The 17,683-nt window shown below is 32.3% G+C and overlaps 2 protein-coding genes across 2 annotated transcripts in view; one reads left to right on the forward strand and one right to left on the reverse strand.

Annotated features, from left to right (window-relative positions):
* LOC107867169 (SUMO-conjugating enzyme SCE1) overlaps positions 1-2,288 on the forward strand; it is a 9,651-nt gene extending 7,363 nt beyond the window's left edge. Inside the window, exons 3-5 of the mRNA XM_016713302.2 lie at positions 1,315-1,467; positions 1,570-1,683; positions 2,026-2,288. Of these exons, the coding sequence (XP_016568788.1) occupies positions 1,315-1,467; positions 1,570-1,683; positions 2,026-2,088 (330 nt within the window). The 3' untranslated portion in view covers positions 2,089-2,288. The remainder of the gene's footprint in view (positions 1-1,314; positions 1,468-1,569; positions 1,684-2,025) is intronic.
* A 2,950-nt stretch (positions 2,289-5,238) lies between these two features.
* On the reverse strand, positions 5,239-8,484 carry LOC107867170. The gene is made up of 2 exons (XM_016713303.2): positions 7,277-8,484; positions 5,239-5,793 (listed from the first exon to the last, which is right to left on the reverse strand). Exons 1-2 carry the CDS (start codon positions 8,211-8,213, stop codon positions 5,288-5,290), a joined length of 1,443 nt encoding a protein of 480 aa, XP_016568789.1. The 5' UTR covers positions 8,214-8,484; the 3' UTR covers positions 5,239-5,287.
* Positions 8,485-17,683: the final 9,199 nt, after the last annotated feature.

The raw sequence follows: 17,683 nt of genomic DNA on the forward strand, positions 1-17,683 counted from the left end.
AGCAAAACAAAAGAGTGATGGAACCGATGTCAACATACATACAGTTTTACTTTTTTCCGACAAAGACAACATGGGTCCTAGTTCCTACGTACCACATAATGGAATACTTTAATACCAAAATGTTAAAACAAAATGGTTCCAACTCGACTTGTTTTCAGTTCATTCAAATGAATCTAAAAAAATTTAGTTCATTCATTAATTTTACTGGATTCAAAAAAATTCGTACAACGAAATATAAAATAAAATTTAGATATATGTCTGTCAACACCAGTACAAGTTTAAATTATAAGAAACATACCTAACTTGATGTTGCCAAATCTAGTTTTATGAAGAAATGGTGAGAGTGGGGGGTCGGTGGTGGGACAAAGAGAAAAGATTATGTGGGAGACCAGATCTGGATAGTAAGTGAGAAAATGATTGATGGTAAAAAATCTATTAGTGTAAGACGTAAGAAAATATTACTTTTTTGTCAAACAAAAGTATACATCGTTTTTATTTAGTACAATTTTAAGAAAAAGTAACTTTTAGAAGTGATGTGAGAAATCACTGTCTTTCTCTTACCTCGAATTTCGTGTATAACGTAATAATTTCTTCCGTTTTACCTATAAGTGTACTCCGTTAGTTGACCGTTAAGAAAAAATTGAAAAACGTAATAATTTGTTACGTTTTGCCTATTTTGGTAACTTATTAAATAGATGGCCTATTTTGATCATTTTTTTTTTTTTGGCTTATTTTGGTTCCGAGTTCTGTTTAATGCCCCACTTCACCAACCTGGAGTAGCAAGGCTTATACTTATTCATCTGAGTTGTTTCAAAGTTCATTATCCTTTTACACGTATTTTGGATCCTCCGTCTTTGTATCAAGGTTTAAGGAGTCAACAAAGCATCTCAAGGATGTGAGTTGTATTTGGATTGAATTAGAGTTCTTGTCGTTCTTGAAGAATCAGGAGGTGTGAGTACTGACCGAACATAACCACGTGGTCACATAAAAAAGGTGTTGCCGTGAAATGATTTGCTAAGGCTATTGTAACTTCCTCAAAGTAATTATCATGGATCAATCTGGCTCGTGTTGCTTTTCGAAACTCTTTGTCTTCCTCTCCTCTGAGTTTGTAGAATCATTTGCTTTTACTTTTTTTTAACTTTTTGCGTTTTGAGATATTAGGAACTGGGTTAACGCTAGATTTTTTATGTTTTTCCTTGCAAGACATTGTGCTACTGTTTACTGTAATCAAAATCCCTTTCTTTCCTATCTCTTCACCCTGCTCCTTCATTTTATGATTGTGAAGAATAATATAAAATCTTGTGATTGGTACAGACTGACTGGGAGGGCGGTCACTATCCACTAACAATGCAATTCAGTGAAGACTATCCAAGCAAACCCCCGAAGTGCAAGTTTCCACCAAATTTCTTTCATCCAAATGTATATCCTTCAGGAACTGTATGTTTGTCGATCCTCAATGAGGACAGTGTAAGTACTTGTTGCTGCCATTGTATTTTATGTTTTGCTGATTGTTATATACAGCTTTTAATTTAATCTATGATTCTTACTCTTGCTATTAATTGTTCTTAGGGATGGAGGCCAGCCATTACAGTTAAGCAAATTTTGGTGGGTATCCAAGATTTGCTCGACCTGCCAAATCCTGATGATCCAGCACAAACCGATGGTTATCAGCTCTATATGCAGGTTCTCTACCCGAGTTGGACGTTTATATGCTTGAGTTTCCTCTAGTTGGCATTTTTATTTTTGACCTTCAACATTATACCTGGATTATTCATTATAAATCCTAATCCTTGCAAGGTTTCAATTGCTGTATGTCAAATTGTCAATCATATATTTCTAATGCACACTTGAAATGAAACAACATTCTAGTCATTACTTGGCTGTACGAGTGAAGTGACAAATTGATTGATTTTCGTTTTAATTTCTAGTTAAATGACTCATAATTACCTTACTTGCAATCGTTGTAACTGAATAGACCAATTATACTGGACTGTCATTTGAATAATGTGGCAATCACTTTTGCAGGATACAGTCGAGTACAAGAGGCGAGTGAAGCAGCAGGCCAAACAATATCCAGCTCTACTCTAGTTTTAGCTGCTTGAAGACGATGTAATTAAATATGACTATGAGTAACTTTCTCTTGATTCTTAACAACACCAATATTCCTCGTTGACATAGAGGCTCTATGGCTAACTAAATGGCTAACTTTGGGTACTTATCTTGTCTATGATTCAGTGATACACGTGGTTGGAATGGGCAACTTGCATGCTTTATCTTGTTTCTGATTACATTGTCTATGATTCAGTGATGCCAAGTTGTTGGAATGGGCAAGTTGCATGCTTTATTTTTGTTTCTGATTGCATTTAGTATAGTTCAAAATCAGTGTTACATTTTGAAGTTTTCGCTGCTTTACTTACTGAAGGCCTTCGGGAAGAGTTGGGTGAGGGAGGATGTTAGAGAGAGGGTGTTAAAGGTCCTTTATTCTGGTTTTAAAACTCAGAATGGATCACTAGAACTCGATCCCCTCTCGTTTCACTCATCAATCATTAGGTTCTACAGTCAACCTCTATGCTATATAGATGGGCTACCTTGTGAAATAAAACTAGTAATAATATGTAAGTGCGCATCTGGAATAGAATCCAGAGCAGCAAAGAAAGAAAATTGAGTAGCTTGCAGGCCGGTCGTCATTGCACACTAGCTGGTCAGTGGTGTAAGAGGGTGTTCCATTGGTGTTATCAGCCTCGGTTCGACCTTGCTTGGTCCACAAGGGGATCAAAATGAGCAACGTAGATGAACTATCATGTTGATTTGAATGAATTGTCCTTCTCCGCTAGGCAAGAGGATAGCAAGTTCCAGATTTTCTTTGCCCCTTTTTGTATATAGTAAAATAGGAGACTCCAAGTCGAGCAAAGTGGGCAGCATTTTTGTAAATCATCCTGTACTGCCATTGGAATATTTACTTATTCAGATGTCAAAGCTAATGAAGAGTTTTTAGCTGGTCAATTTTAATCCTTATACTTTAAAGTTGATGACCCTTGCGCTTAAATATATTTTCCTCATCATTAGAGTTTTTACCACATCACATATATCTCATCAAGGTTGACTCAATAATACTTCTCCAAAATTAAAAAATAAAAGTCCCTTTTATATGTAATGTAACTAATGACTGCTCTAACTAGAATAAGCTAAGTTTTAGACTACATTTGGTGCCTATTTCAACAAGCAAGATCATCAAATTAACGAGTTTTTTGTCTCTCGATATCAAACTAATTAATTAATTCGTCCAATTCCAATTGCCCTAGTGTAGTCGGCTGACGAGAGCTGAAACTATATTCCTTGCTATGCTCCATAGATGTTCGTAAGTATAAAATTGGAAAGACTCTAATTAGAGACATTATTATATCATTGCTTCTTTCATTTTTCCCTTCAAATAAAAGGATATAAAGTTGTCTTTGGGTTCTCAAGTTAAACTGAAAACGTGCAAGGCATACAAGATTTAGTTAAGCTTAATTGAGCTTTGCAAGTAATTAAAGATACCATTTAAGCTACTCTTTTCAGAGTGTCAACCATTAGTATATTAACAAAATAATATGATCAAATTCATGCATTTGAATTATAAAAGTTTGAAACACCGACACTAAATATCCCCTTAGAGATTTCACAACTCATCAGTATCTTCGCCTTCTTCTTTTATTAATTGAGCATGCCTTTATTTTGTTCCAACTTAAATAATTCAAAACTTTATATTAATAATCACCACAAATTAAAAAAATAAAGAGATAACACATAAACCTAAAAAAAGTTGACGTCTCCATTGCTAATTTCTTCATCTCTCTTAGTTATGGTATGTTTTCTTTCTTTATTTTTTCATCAGTTGTTCGATATCTGTATTGAGGCCTTCACTAATCCGAATTACATTGTATGACATTCACTGTCTAAGACGATATTCGAACCCGAGACCTAATTGGTGAAGGAATTAGTTAATGTTCCTCGGACACGCACGTTTTGTACAAATATGGTTTTCATTTCTACTGTCCCACGTATGGTTAAGTGATAATTCGAAGCCAATGTACAATATAATATTAATTAATTAAAATCAAGTGATATAATCATATATCATTAGGTGAAAGAATTATATATGAATAATATATTTTCTGTTTATTGAGTTTGATGTAAATACTGAAGTTGGAATGAGGCTATCAAAAACTTTTCCGTAGACTACTAATTTTGTTTTTGTTTTTCGTCAAAGGGCGCAGTAAAAAGAATAACTGGATGTCTATATCAAGGAGTCAATGCTCTAATTTCACTTATAGTATTCTGTACATATTTAAAAAGTATTTAAAAATACTATAAATTATAGTTGAATTTTTTTTATTTTTTATCTTAGAAATGGTTAAACAGTCGTAGTCAAAGAAAAAGTGCTGCCTAGTGGCTCCCGCAACTCAACAAATGTGGTTCACCAAAAATAATAAAGAATAAAAGAACAAGAATTGATTCTTCACATCTTTTTGGTCTCTTGCGATGTATTCCACCTGAAAAAATAATATAACAATAGCATATTCAATGTATTTTAATAGTGAAATATAAAAACGATAATATATATGATAATATATTATATATATGCAGGTTTATTCCTATAAAGGCAGAAAAATATTTTCAATCTAGACTCTTAGCTCAAGGGTAAAAAAAAATAAAAAAATAAATTATACATCTTTCATATCTCATTATCTCAATAAAAAAAGGAGAAAAAAGATAGGATGCATATCAGAAATCCAAGTAGAAAAACACAAAGATAACACAACAAATTGATAATGACATGGGATTAGGTGGCATCCTCTGAGATTATGATAATCTCTTTAGCACTTACTTTGACTAAAAAATGGCTTACTAAAGACAAATTCTGTTCAAGAATAGCATCATTAATAATGAAATTACAAGACAATTATATACAATATCTTCTTAATTTAGTGACTTTACTATTACAATGACCAACAAATGAAATGAACCCCTTATGGTCTGCTGGATCCACATAATAAATTTGGAACCAACAATCTACAAATGTCTCATAAAAAAAGAATCGGTGCACTAAACTGCCACTATGTACGAGATTTGGCATTAAACTACATTTCAACAAGAGGTTATATCCATATCTCGAACTCATGGCCTCCAAGTCATATGACAGTAACTTTACCAGTAATGTCAGGCTCCCTATAACTTTCTAATACAACAACCAAAAGAAACTGTACAAAATATGATGTTTCATTTCATTTTTTTTTTTGTGAATATTCTACAAGGGGTTGGGAGATCTTGAAGAACTATTACAATTATCTAACACAATTTCAAATAAATCACCTTCAGACTCCAAATCATAATCTAATACTTGTTTCAAACTATTAACAGTATTGTTATTGCTTCTTGTATTACTTCTATTGAGCCATTGTGCATCAATTCTACCCATTGAGAAAAGTTCCTTGCTGTCTTCATATCCAAGAATTGGTGAATTATTTTCCATATTAGGACTAATGAAGCAAGGATTTGGTGTCCTTTGTAAATTTGCTGGTGGATATCTGAATACACTTTGTCCAAGATTTACTAGTACTAATATGTCACCATTTGATGCTAAAGTTGGGTAAAGTGGGTTCCCAAATTCTTCTGATTTGCATCGAATTTCGTGCACTAGAAGTGAATCCACTGTGAAAAATACTTTCTTTTGGCTTGGATTGTATCCACAACCAATCACTTTTTCTGCTTTTCCCCACTCTTCTCTTTGTGATTCATACACCAGTTTCATACCTGAAAAACATTGACAACACGGAGTTTTATCAAACACTTGTTTGGGTTTTTTTCGGGGTTAATTTCACGTATGATCACTAACGTTTATCCACTATACAGAAAATTCATAATAAAGTTAGTGAATATATATTGAAGTTACAAATAGTGGCGGAGCTAGAATTTTCAGGGTATAAAATATAAAGAAATAAACAGTGGATTCAACATTACTATGTATACATAAGAAAAGTATTTTAACCATATTTATACAATAATTATCCGCTTAATAGGGTTCGAATCCCTTGCAACCATATATATGGTTCGGCTGCCCCTGGTTGCAAACCTATGTCCAGTCACGCTAAAGTAATTGAACTTTACTCACCGTAAAAGTAAAATTACTTAACTTTTACCCACTATAACATCAAGGTTACTTTACTGTTATAAAGTTTTGTGACTTGGTTACTTTACTATTATAAAGTTTTGTGACTTAACTGTTTAACGACACATTGAGCACCACCGCCTCATTGATCAGTAGGTTGACGGTTCAAGTCATAGTAAAGAAAAAGTGACAATACTATTCATCCTCCTCGGCGGGGTGGAAAAAAAGGGGCTCAATTGTTTAACATGTAAACAGTGGCGGAGCCAGAATTTTCGTTAAGGGGGTTCAGAAGTACACCTACAAACTAATCGAAGGGGGTTCAACATCTACCATATATACATAAAAAATAATTTTAACTATGTATAAATAGTATAATTTTTCGCCGTAGAGGATTCGGATGAACCCTCGGCTTAGTGTAGCTCCGCCTCTGCATGTAAAGTTCAATTACTTCAACAATAAAAGATAATACTAGTGATTATTTGGCTGTTGTCAGTGTGTTTTAACAATTCCACAATGTTGATGATGGACAATTAAAAAGACTAATTACTGCTTAGTGCTTGCTTATGTGACTTTTGGCAAAAGCAATAGACTAGTAAATAAACTTTGCTATTGAATGCCAAACAATGCCCACTATGAAAAGTATATCAATATTTTCAGTGCTTAATATTGACTTGTACAGCTCTGTTTAAGCATTCTATCCACGGAAAATGCACTAAAAATTTACTCCCTAAATTTCAATTTCAATTTCTCTTACTTTTCTTATTAAATCTTTTTTTCCCCCTATAACTCTCTACAAGACTAAAAAAACTTTTTGGTATATTCACTTCTTGAATTTTTTTTTAAAGCTGAATTCATATCTTTAATATATAAGAACACCCTATTCAATTCTAGCGGAGACAAACGATATTAGGTGTTTTTTTTCCAACTATCCTGACTTTGGTGGATAGAGTTGTTTGTTATCTATTGATGGTGTATTTGGTATCTATTGATGGTGGAAGGTTGTAAATACCCGTGGAATTAGTCAAGGTGTAGCCCATGATTATAAAAAAAAAAAGAATAGTCTCTTCTACTTTCTTAAACGCTTTGTTAAACCAACTAGACAAACAAACTGAAGCAAAACGAACTTACCATCAAGAAAAACAGAACCATTTGAGTTAAATCCAATGGAACCTGGATAGCTTCCTGGAAGTTTAAGTGGAAGAGAACCACCATTTGTTAGCCCAATTGACAACACAATGAACTGATCATTTTTCAAATTCTCCTTTGATGATTCTTGAACTTTTTGATGTCCATTTAGCCTATGATGGCTACTTGTAACATGTACCAAAGACTCTGAATTAGCCTTTGAATTTGAAGAATCCTCTCTAATAAGCTTAATTTTCTCCAAATCTAATTTATCCTCTTTTGCCTTTCCCATAATTTCAAGATTATTACTATCTTGATTATTCCAAGGCAAAATAGTAATCTCAAAATAAGATTCTTGTGGAAATGATGAATTACCCAAATGGGGTCCTGGTAAGGGCAAAGATGTCTTAATAACAGATGAAGCTGACATAAAATTTGTACTTTTGCTAAGTTTCTTAACACCAGAATTGAATCTAATTTTTTGCATAAAATCAGCAGACCCTTGACAAATTTCCCAACTTATGTCAACCTCAAATAATTCATTTCCATTTTCACCAACACCACATGATCCCAATAGGGACCTCGCTGTTGATGATCTAATGGATGGTGATGGTGTATAAGTTGTGAAAGCAAATCTTGACCATCCATTTTCAACAGCATCAGTAACAAGTGATGGATGATCAGACCAATTGAAAAAATTCTTAGTAGATGTTACACCCCCTTGCTTGAAAACATAATAATTACTAGTTTTCTTTGTACCATCTCTTTCTAGTTGATGAAGACTTACATGATGGAGTTTTGATATCCCATTTTGCAAATTCTGATTATTTTTTTCTCTAGGCTTTTTTGGACAACACCTTCTCTTAATTATCGTGATGACAATTAATACAAGAATACCACTTGAAACTGCTACTAAAATAATCTTGGACCATTCTTGCATCTTCAAAATTCTTGAAATGAATTAGACTTAATTGATATGAAAGTTTTTGTGGTTTTTATTTTGGAATAGAGGAAAACATGGGAGGGTGGCAGCAAAGGAAGAGGAATAAATCAAGAAAGACTGCAAATATAAAGAACAAAAAGAGAGAGAAACTAGAGAGAATTGACGTTTTGTTTTTAATATATGAAAAAAGAAAGAGTAAAAGGAAAATAGAATTTTGAGAAGTAATAAATGGGAAAGAGGGGGTTAGGGGAGTGGCGTGCTAGGCTTAAAAAAAAGAAAGATGACATTAACACCTTTCTCTTTATTGACAAAAAAACGCGGGCACGCTCATAAATACATACATACATATATATATATATATGCTATTATCCTCCTCCTTATAATTTATAAATTTGGTATAATTAATAAAATTAATTTAATTAAATAAGGTCTTAATATATAATGATTGATATATTGAAAATTAAGTCAAATCTTTTTGTAATTGTGATGTAAGATCAGATTGTTCACATCTTGACTAAATCAATAACGCTTGAGAGTAGTTAGACTCGTTGGTCGAGGTAGTCCCATATCTATTGAAATAGGTCATTTAAATATAGTCTTGAACATTTTTTAGTCTCTTAAATTTATTAAAGTGAAATGTCTTTGATCCAAATAACATAATGAACTTATAAATATCGACATCTGCCAAAAAAATTACGAAACACATGGCAAAAGTCAAGTGTCAAAATTGATTAACTTTTGGACCGATCGAAAAAACCCATCAAGAAAATAAAAGACAAACCGACCTTGGTCGACTTTTAAAAGAAAATAAATCATTTTAAATTAATGACCGGTTTATTCAAAAAGTTCGATCGGGGTTTAGACCAAAAAATTAACCAAGCTCAGGTTGGTTTCTCAAAATAATTATTTTCGTTTTTAAATAAAATCAAACGAGCTTAATCGGTTGTACTAAGAATATTTTTGAGGAATATTTAAATAATTGAGTAACTTGATTTTTATTTCCTAATTTTTTGCGAAAAAAGGACCGACCTTGTTGGTTTTTAAATCAATTCTGTAATTAAACTAAAAGTGCTTCACTTTAACTAACTTAAGAGACCTATAATCAACCAACCTGCTCTAATTAAGAGACGATTTGAACTAATAACTCCATGTAATCTTGACTATCAGAATTTGGTCATATAGCAAGAAATCGTCTAATTTATTGTTACCAATAAACTCGAACAAATAAAAAAACTTTTAGTAAAAACAAGCTTGAATATTTTGTATAAACTATTTAAATTTTACTATCTCTAAATTTTGAAGAAAAAATTTCTTGGATCAAGTTAAAAAGTAATTATTCATTTCATTTTCAAAGGAACATAGAAAGGTAAATTCTGTTGTGCTAGTAAAGCCTTCTAGAGTGAAACAAATATCTTGAAATGGAGGTCAAGGATGCATGCTTTGACTAGTGTCAAATTTGCCTAAAATCAATACCAAATTAATGTTAATTGTCAAAAATTAATACATAAAACAAATAGCGGGCCTTAATGGGCTAAAGATAGAAGTTTTTAAACTTTAGTGCTTTTTTTAATTGATGTTTGAGAGCGATTAATTTAAATTTGCGTCAGATAAGACCTATTTTGAGCTAACACTTCTTATCAAGTATTTTTTTTTAATTCATAGCTTAAAATTTAAATCTTTGATTAAAGAAAAGCAATCCGTCCACTGCATCATTTTCTTACCGCATCACATTCTTTGACAGTAACTTTAATGTTGAATCAACCCATCCACCGCATCATAGACAGTTACTTTAATGTTGTTATTATATGTATATAGTGTAACTTGAATTAGACATAAGTTAATTTTTTGACTTTATTGTTGCAATAGATAAAGCTAAGTGACCCTATGCAAATTTGACTTTTTCTTTTTTCTTTTTTAACTCAAAAAAGTTTATTATAATGGATAAGGTAAGTGATCATTCCCGAAATTAGCTTCTTGATTCCGTTTATATGTAACATAAATTTGCTAAAATCATGCAACTCAAGAAAGGAAAATAATTTAAAACAAAAATCAACCCAATAAATTGCAAAATCATCATCAACACATGGAAAAGTTGTTCAAGTGATAATGAATACCGATGTCCGAACAAAGCTTTATATTGGTAGTAAAAAAAAAGTTAATTATAAGGTGTTTGATATTCTTAATGGTGTGAATCTTTTTAGAAAAAATTTGTGCAGATTTGGTTCAAAACAGATAGTACCATGCTGTATTAAAAGTAATATTTTTGGATTGTTTTAGCCTAACAACTTATATCTTTGAATATTTCTCTTTTATCTTTTTACATTAATAAAGTCAGATTTGACCAAACTAGCTAATTAATGAGCTTAGATCAGAAAATTGAGAGGAATTAGAAGCAACGAGAAGAGAAGGCATAAAATGTTGAAATTGACGAATTGAGTTAGGATTATCTAGAGAGTTTTGGCCGTTCAAAGTTATAAGCTTTGACTAAAGTCTTAGGGGTTGATTAATGCCTTTTGCCCTTTTCTATGGTATAAAAAAAAAAGAGTTGCAATCCTATAGAATTGCAATTCGGCATGCTATGTTGTATGAAGCGAAGTGTTGGCCGGTCAAGAATTCTCATATCCAGAAGTTGAAAGTGGCGAAAATGAGGATATTGCGTTGGATGTGTGGTTTCACAAGGGCTGACAGGGTTAGGAATGAAATTATTCGGGAAAAGGTGGGAGTGGTATCTGTGGAGGATAAAATGCGGGAAGTGAGGTTGAGATGGTTTGGTCATGTGATGAGAAGGGGTACGGATGCCCCAATTCGTAGGTGTGAGAGGTTGACCTTGGAAGGTTTCATGCAGGGTAGGGGTAGATCGAAGAAATACTGGAGAGAAGTGATTAAACGTGACATGGAGCAGTTACAGTTGACCGAGGACATGACCCTGGATAGGAAGATATGGAGGAAAAACATTAGGATAGAGGGCTAAGGGTGTGGATGAGTCGTAGTCAGTAATTAGGTGGACACTGGTGTTCTTTGTTTGACAATATACAATGTTTTGTGGATGTCGTACCTATGTTATTTTATCAGGTTTTATGCTTTTGATGCATTTGTATACTGTCTTGTATCTTGAACCGGGTTGTCTATCGGAAACAACCTCTCTCTCCTCTTTAGGGATAGTGGTATGGACTGCGTACACTCTACCCTTCCCAGACCCCACTTTGTGGGAATATACTAGGTTGTTGTTGTTGATAAAAAAAAAAAAAAAAGAGCCAAACAAGACATAAAAGAAAAAAAATGCATGTTAAAAGGTGCCTTGTCACTTTGAATGATTGTGAACTTTTCGATGGCGCGACTTTTTCGATAAGACTCAGTAAACGCCTTCTCGTTGGCTATAAATTTATAGGACTAGCATTAGTCTTGATAGTTAAAAAAAATCTGATGCCATATTTTTATTTTCTAAATTACTATTTATTTGAATACAGGATTACAACAAATTTCAAATGTTTTATATATATCCACCCCAATTTTAATGTCGAAGGTTATATAACTTACCACCAATTACTACAATTCTTTAACGTAGGGATGCAATTGAAGTAATGATTTTGCATCATCCACTTCACTTTTGCTTTTATTAACTTTTTTTTTCTTTCTTTCTTGGCTTCACTTTTCTTCTTATTTTTTGGATTCATTAGCATGCATGATTTCATCCTTAAAAGACCCCCCAAAAAAAGATCGACAATTTCATACCAAAAGCTGGTCCATTATTCAGACTTTTCTTCTTGTTACACAGAAGAATTTCTTTTACAAATTAAAAACTCAAAACTTTGAAAAAGTAAAATATAGACAACAATGAATGGAGGGCCAGCAATTTTTTAAAATTAAATTCTTCAGTAAAAGTACTTTAATGTAATGAATACATTAGAACAGCTACAGAATATGACAGTTTTGAATAAAATTTGAGATATTTGTAGACTTTCAATAACTATCAGCTCAGTATATTAAATTATATAGCACTAGGCCTCATTTTCTTAACAGAAGTCCACGCAAAAAAAAAAAAAAAATTTACAAAAATTTACACAACGTTGCATTCACACTAAAACGTAGATAAATTTCTGCTTCTTTTTCTTCTTAATTCTTCTTTCTCTTATATATGTGCTGAATATTGTATTTAATCCTCGTGGCCCTTAGTGGTTTACGGTCAACCCCTTTTTTCTTCTTTTAATTTTGTTTACTGAGTCTCACATCCGATAAAAAGGTAGTCTTGATTCTTGAAGAATCTATCCTACGTTCGGAGTTGAGTTAGATTCAGGATTCATTTCTTTACGTATTATCAGAGCATGACTCACCCTAACTATTATTCACTGATGTTGGATATCCAAATTAAATTATTCACGCTCTACATATCCAGTTATGGGCGTGAGCCGTGAAGTGATATGTTGAGAAGTCCATGCACATCGGATGAAAAAGGATAGATGGCCTTGTCTTTTGAAGTTGAGTTAAACTTGAGATCCATTTTTTTTTTTTTTTTTTATAAATCTAACAAGCACGAATCGGGAAGAACTAATGATGGTTGCTCGTCGGAAAGAGCTAATTATAGTCATCATTTACAATCATCACCACCAACCACTATTATATGAATAATCCATAAAATTACTGCCAACACCACTATCATCGACCATCATTATATATCGTTAACCATCGTCATTATTATCAACCAACATTAGCTATAGTTTTAATCTACAATAATTGAATTTGGTATGATAATAAACGTTATACCCCTAATTAAAAAGAACTTTCAAGCGTGACACTAGATTAATAAAATTCTGAAATGGATACTATTGGACGTCAAGTCCTATAGTAATTCCTTTACATGTATCAATTGGACGTCAATTTTCTTGTAGAGCCCCATGCACAAAATGAAAAAAAATGACATAAAACTATCAAATAAGTATATAGGAATTAGGAAAGCAACTATATCCGTTAACAGAACGGCAAAGGACAAAGTGAAAGTTAAAAAAGGAAAAAAAAGAAGACAGACAAGAAAGAGTGGCACAAAAAACAAGTAGATGGCAAAAACATTCCATAGGAGTCATTGGATATACTACTTTAGTGGAATAAACAAAAGCATAAAAGATGGAGCTTTTGTCCCTTCATTTTGTTTCCTGCTTTGGGACAAAGATATCTTCTTCCCAATTATTATGATTGTAGGGTACATTAAGCAAAGGAAACCAAGTTAATCTCGTACTTGGGTCAATTTTTTCCTTTATTGTTTTGTGCTTGATCAAAACATTAGACTAGAAGAAGTAAATGATGAAGCCTAGATAAATGTCACCCGCACGTCAATTATGTGTCAGCAAGGGCTAACACTAAAGTTTGGGAGTATATATGTATATCATATTGTTGTGTAACGTGAACTTCTTGCCAATGACTAGGCCTAGGTTATGGACGGAATGATTGAGGTCAGAGTAATAGTTGACATGACGCTTGTTTGATGAGTTTAATTAAAAAATAAAGTTGCGCCCTTGATATTAATTACTATAACTTTTGACATGATAACAAATGTTTGATCCTAACAAGTGGTATACTCACTAGAGCTGGCATAATGTATGTGAGAGGTGTTGAGAAAGGCGGATAGTTGGATAACACCAACATTTTGCCTATAGTGAAGCTCATGTGATGAATCTGGGATGAGCCAAGTCAAGAGTCTTTGTCGAATCTGAAACTTGGTGAAAAAATAAAATTGCCTCCTTGTTATTAGCTATAGTTTTATAGTTTTTTTTTTTTTTTCATATGATGGTAAACACTTGATGATCCTAACACATATTGACTAGTTTTTTCTTGGTTTAATTGTCTGTTATCTGAAATTTACTGGCCCATAGTTCTCACAAGGATAATGGGCCGAGAGAACTAGCAAACAATAGACACCAAGCTGTCCTCAAGTCCATGCCTAAACCCATAACAAAGACGAGACTCATATTTTTTACTAAAAATTATACAAATACACAACTTATATTTTCAATATTCTAAAAAATCTCAACCCCCTAAACATATTACAAAAATCCCAACATATACCCAGAATGCTATGAATATGTCGGATATGTTATGTATATTAATAGAGAGAGAGTAAAGTAATTAAAAAAGTGAAAGAGAGTGTAATTACTTCCGAAAGGGTTGGTATTTATGTTATTTATACTATTTTTTATGTTAATTTGAAAAGTGCCTAAATGACGAAATCTAGAATAAGTTTGATTTCTTCTAATAGTTTATTACACATATGTGCACATGAGAAATACAGTATTCGTCACTCCATTTATCTCACTTTGTTTAACACGATTTACTTATTAGTCCATTTCAAACTGAATGATAAAGCCTTTAAGGGAAAGGACACAAAAATAGAATTCTAAAGGACACAAAAGTAGCATTCTAACTGAAACTATTGACACAAAAATAATTATTGAATTTTAATTTCATTTTTCAGACATTTGCTGACAGCTTATACGACACTGATACAATTTGATACATATCTTATACAAATATATATTCTATACTATAAATATACAATTTCTATATGCATCTTATATATACATATTTTATACAACAAATTATACAAATTCTATGTACATCATATTAAAAATACATATTATATATAACAGTAATACAATTCCCACCCACAAATTCGCTTCTCTATTTTTTTTACAAACTGTATCAGTATGGTATATGAATTGTATCAGTATGATATATAAACTGTATCTGATCTATCTTAATCAAAATGATCTAAATTTGAAAAGTGTCATCTAGTGAAATTAAAATGACCGACTGACCTCTCCATATCGAATAACTCAAACATAGGTCAATTGTTCTTAAATGAGCCGGGCTGTGTCCTTTTCCGAATTCTAGCCGCAAACATGTGAAGTCTCGCATTGAAAGTTTTTTCAGGGATAGGCCCATTTCTGATAATGGGGCCAAAGGCCTGGTTTGGACGTTGTTTTTCTGGAATAGGCCCATTTACGATAGTGGGCCTAAGGCCTGGTTTGGACGTTGTTTTCCAAGTTAGGATCTAGAACCAGGTCTCTTTTCCAAAGGGACTATGTTCTTGCAACGACACATATTTTTTTTTTTCAAAAAAATAAATAAAAAATACTATCGTCTATCAGTTTTTTTTTTGTTAAAAGGCATTGCATTCAAAATTAAAAACAATCCAACATCAATCCGGGTTCAGTACAAAAGAGGTTAGCAATTCCTCTGTGGAATGATCTAAGTTAGTTTTAATCCTTCTAACAAAATAAGTTCATGCAATGTCTGCCCATACAACATTCCGGACCCATTCCATACAGCATTCTGGACATACATGGGTGGAACTTCAAAAAGTATGGTTCCCTGTTGGATATCTGAGTTCGCCCCCAGCTTAGCCATAGCATCTGCCACTCCGTTTTGTTCCCTATAGCAATGTCCCACCTGCGGTTGCCTAACCTTCCTCCTCGTCTTGACCTGTAATCATAGACAATATGATTATATATTGAGTTACCTTGTGCCAGCATAAGACTAACTTCTAAAGAATCAACATTAATTTCAATAGGGGTGAAGTTAGAATCTCCAACCAGCTTAAGGCCCTCCCTAAGGGCAATCAGGTTAATTTAATTGACAAAATATGTAACTCCTAATATGAAGTCTGCGGAATATGTTAACTAGAAAACTATAGGGATAATTTACTATAAGCCGCTGTGTCAAAAGACAAAAAAAAGTAAAGTGAAATAATCGCTGAAAGCATCTTATTTCCTCTCATATATATAGGCCCTTTATTGATTACAAACCAAGCAAGAACATGGCTAATGGGGTTAATTGAACTCTAGGAAAATTTCTGATAGTGATTGGACGATTGAGATTCCTTTATTTTAATAATGTCTTAAATTTAAACCATTGAGAATCAAAAAATCATGTTTAAAAGCATCTCTGTCCAAAATAAACTATACAACATACAAATTTGAATTACTCAGACTTCGATCTCCAAACAGATACCAGACACTAAATGATATTTGCTATCATTTGCTTCTTCTTGAATATGAAAGATTTGTCGGAAACACTCTTTGATGTTGGACAATTGGTGCATAATGATTGTCTTCTTGCACTCATTCCTAGTGTATCAAACTATTATAAGTGTTTTTAACACTTGAATGCTATTTGGCATTTCTTCAATCCAATTGTAGTCAAAATATACTTAGTTGATGCCTTTAATTAATCTGTTGTGGTCCAATAGGATTCTCTATCTAAGTCAAAATGGTTCTCATTATATGTCAAATTAATTGTCAGTGGGGCTGGCTTTATTTGAGGATTACCAGAGTAGTTAGGTGTATTTTGATGTTAACTTTACACTTAATTATTTATTGTATATCTCAATTGTATATGCCTGCAAAATTGACCCGTACAAATATGATATGGACAAATTTCAAATGCCTTATCCAACTTGCCCAAAAATGACATGCCAATTTATTAGGACGACTTTTTTCAACTCGCAATTCAGTTCATCTGACTAAAATATCTAAAATTCGACAATAGTCTAAATTAACCCATGAAAAAAAAGGCAATATTTTTAAATTTTTTATTTGTCATGTTATGTATTGTGATGATAATAATTTTTTAATTAATTAGTTGCATAAATTTAATTCTTTTAAAGTTAATTACTTCTTATTTCAACTTTTTTCCAAATTACTAAAATTTCTGATTTAGTCCATCCGGATACATCACATTTTTCATGATTCATTACTTAGTTTTACTCCGATACATCACATTCTACTGAATATATCACTTAATTTTACATGAATACATCACATTTCATACAAATACATGACATTTTTTTCGGATACATTATTTAATTTTACACGTATACATCTCATTTTTCAATGATTTATCCAAGCTTTTAAATAAAATCAAGAATTTATGTAATTATTCAAAATGATTAAGATTTAAGTAGTTATGGTAAGTTAAGTTGCGGTATAACGAAATTTTACCTTAATTAAATTATAGAAACAAGCAAAGAGATTAATATTTAGCAAGAGCTGGGTGAATTAAGTTATTATTCATTTTTTAGCTTATCTTGTTATCATCCATTTTAGGTGAAGTAACATTGGACATATTAATGATCCGTTCATTTATTAATTCATTACGTTAACCTGCCTTAATTTAAACGAACTAACACATCAATTCTTTATTTATTAATTAATTAATTTCAGTTCAACCCACACATTTAAAGTCCAACGCTAAAGCCCCATTAGTATAAAAGCTCAAGCTTGAAACATTTTACCTCCTTGTCTGAGAAGTCTCTTTCTATACCTAAAACGCAACGAATTTTATTTAAATATTTTTTGCATTAACAATAATCCTCTGCTTTTATCCCACGATATACAAAACGTTCAAGTCATTATCAGCTTTTGTATTTATTTATTTATTTATTTATTTATTTATTTTGTTAAAGTAATTAGGGTGTA

This window comes from Capsicum annuum, chromosome 4 (genome assembly GCF_002878395.1).
Source record: "Capsicum annuum cultivar UCD-10X-F1 chromosome 4, UCD10Xv1.1, whole genome shotgun sequence".
In the NCBI taxonomy this organism is placed as follows: Eukaryota; Viridiplantae; Streptophyta; class Magnoliopsida; order Solanales; family Solanaceae; genus Capsicum; species Capsicum annuum.

Coding starts and splice junctions, on each gene's coding strand:
- LOC107867170 (XM_016713303.2), bottom strand. CDS start 8,213: ATGCAAGAATGGTCCAAGATTATTTTAGTAGCAGTTTCAAGTGGTATT. Junction 5,794..7,276: donor TGGTTCTGTTTTTCTTGATG/GTAAGTTCGTTT, acceptor AATGTTTTTCAG/GTATGAAACTGGTGTATGAA.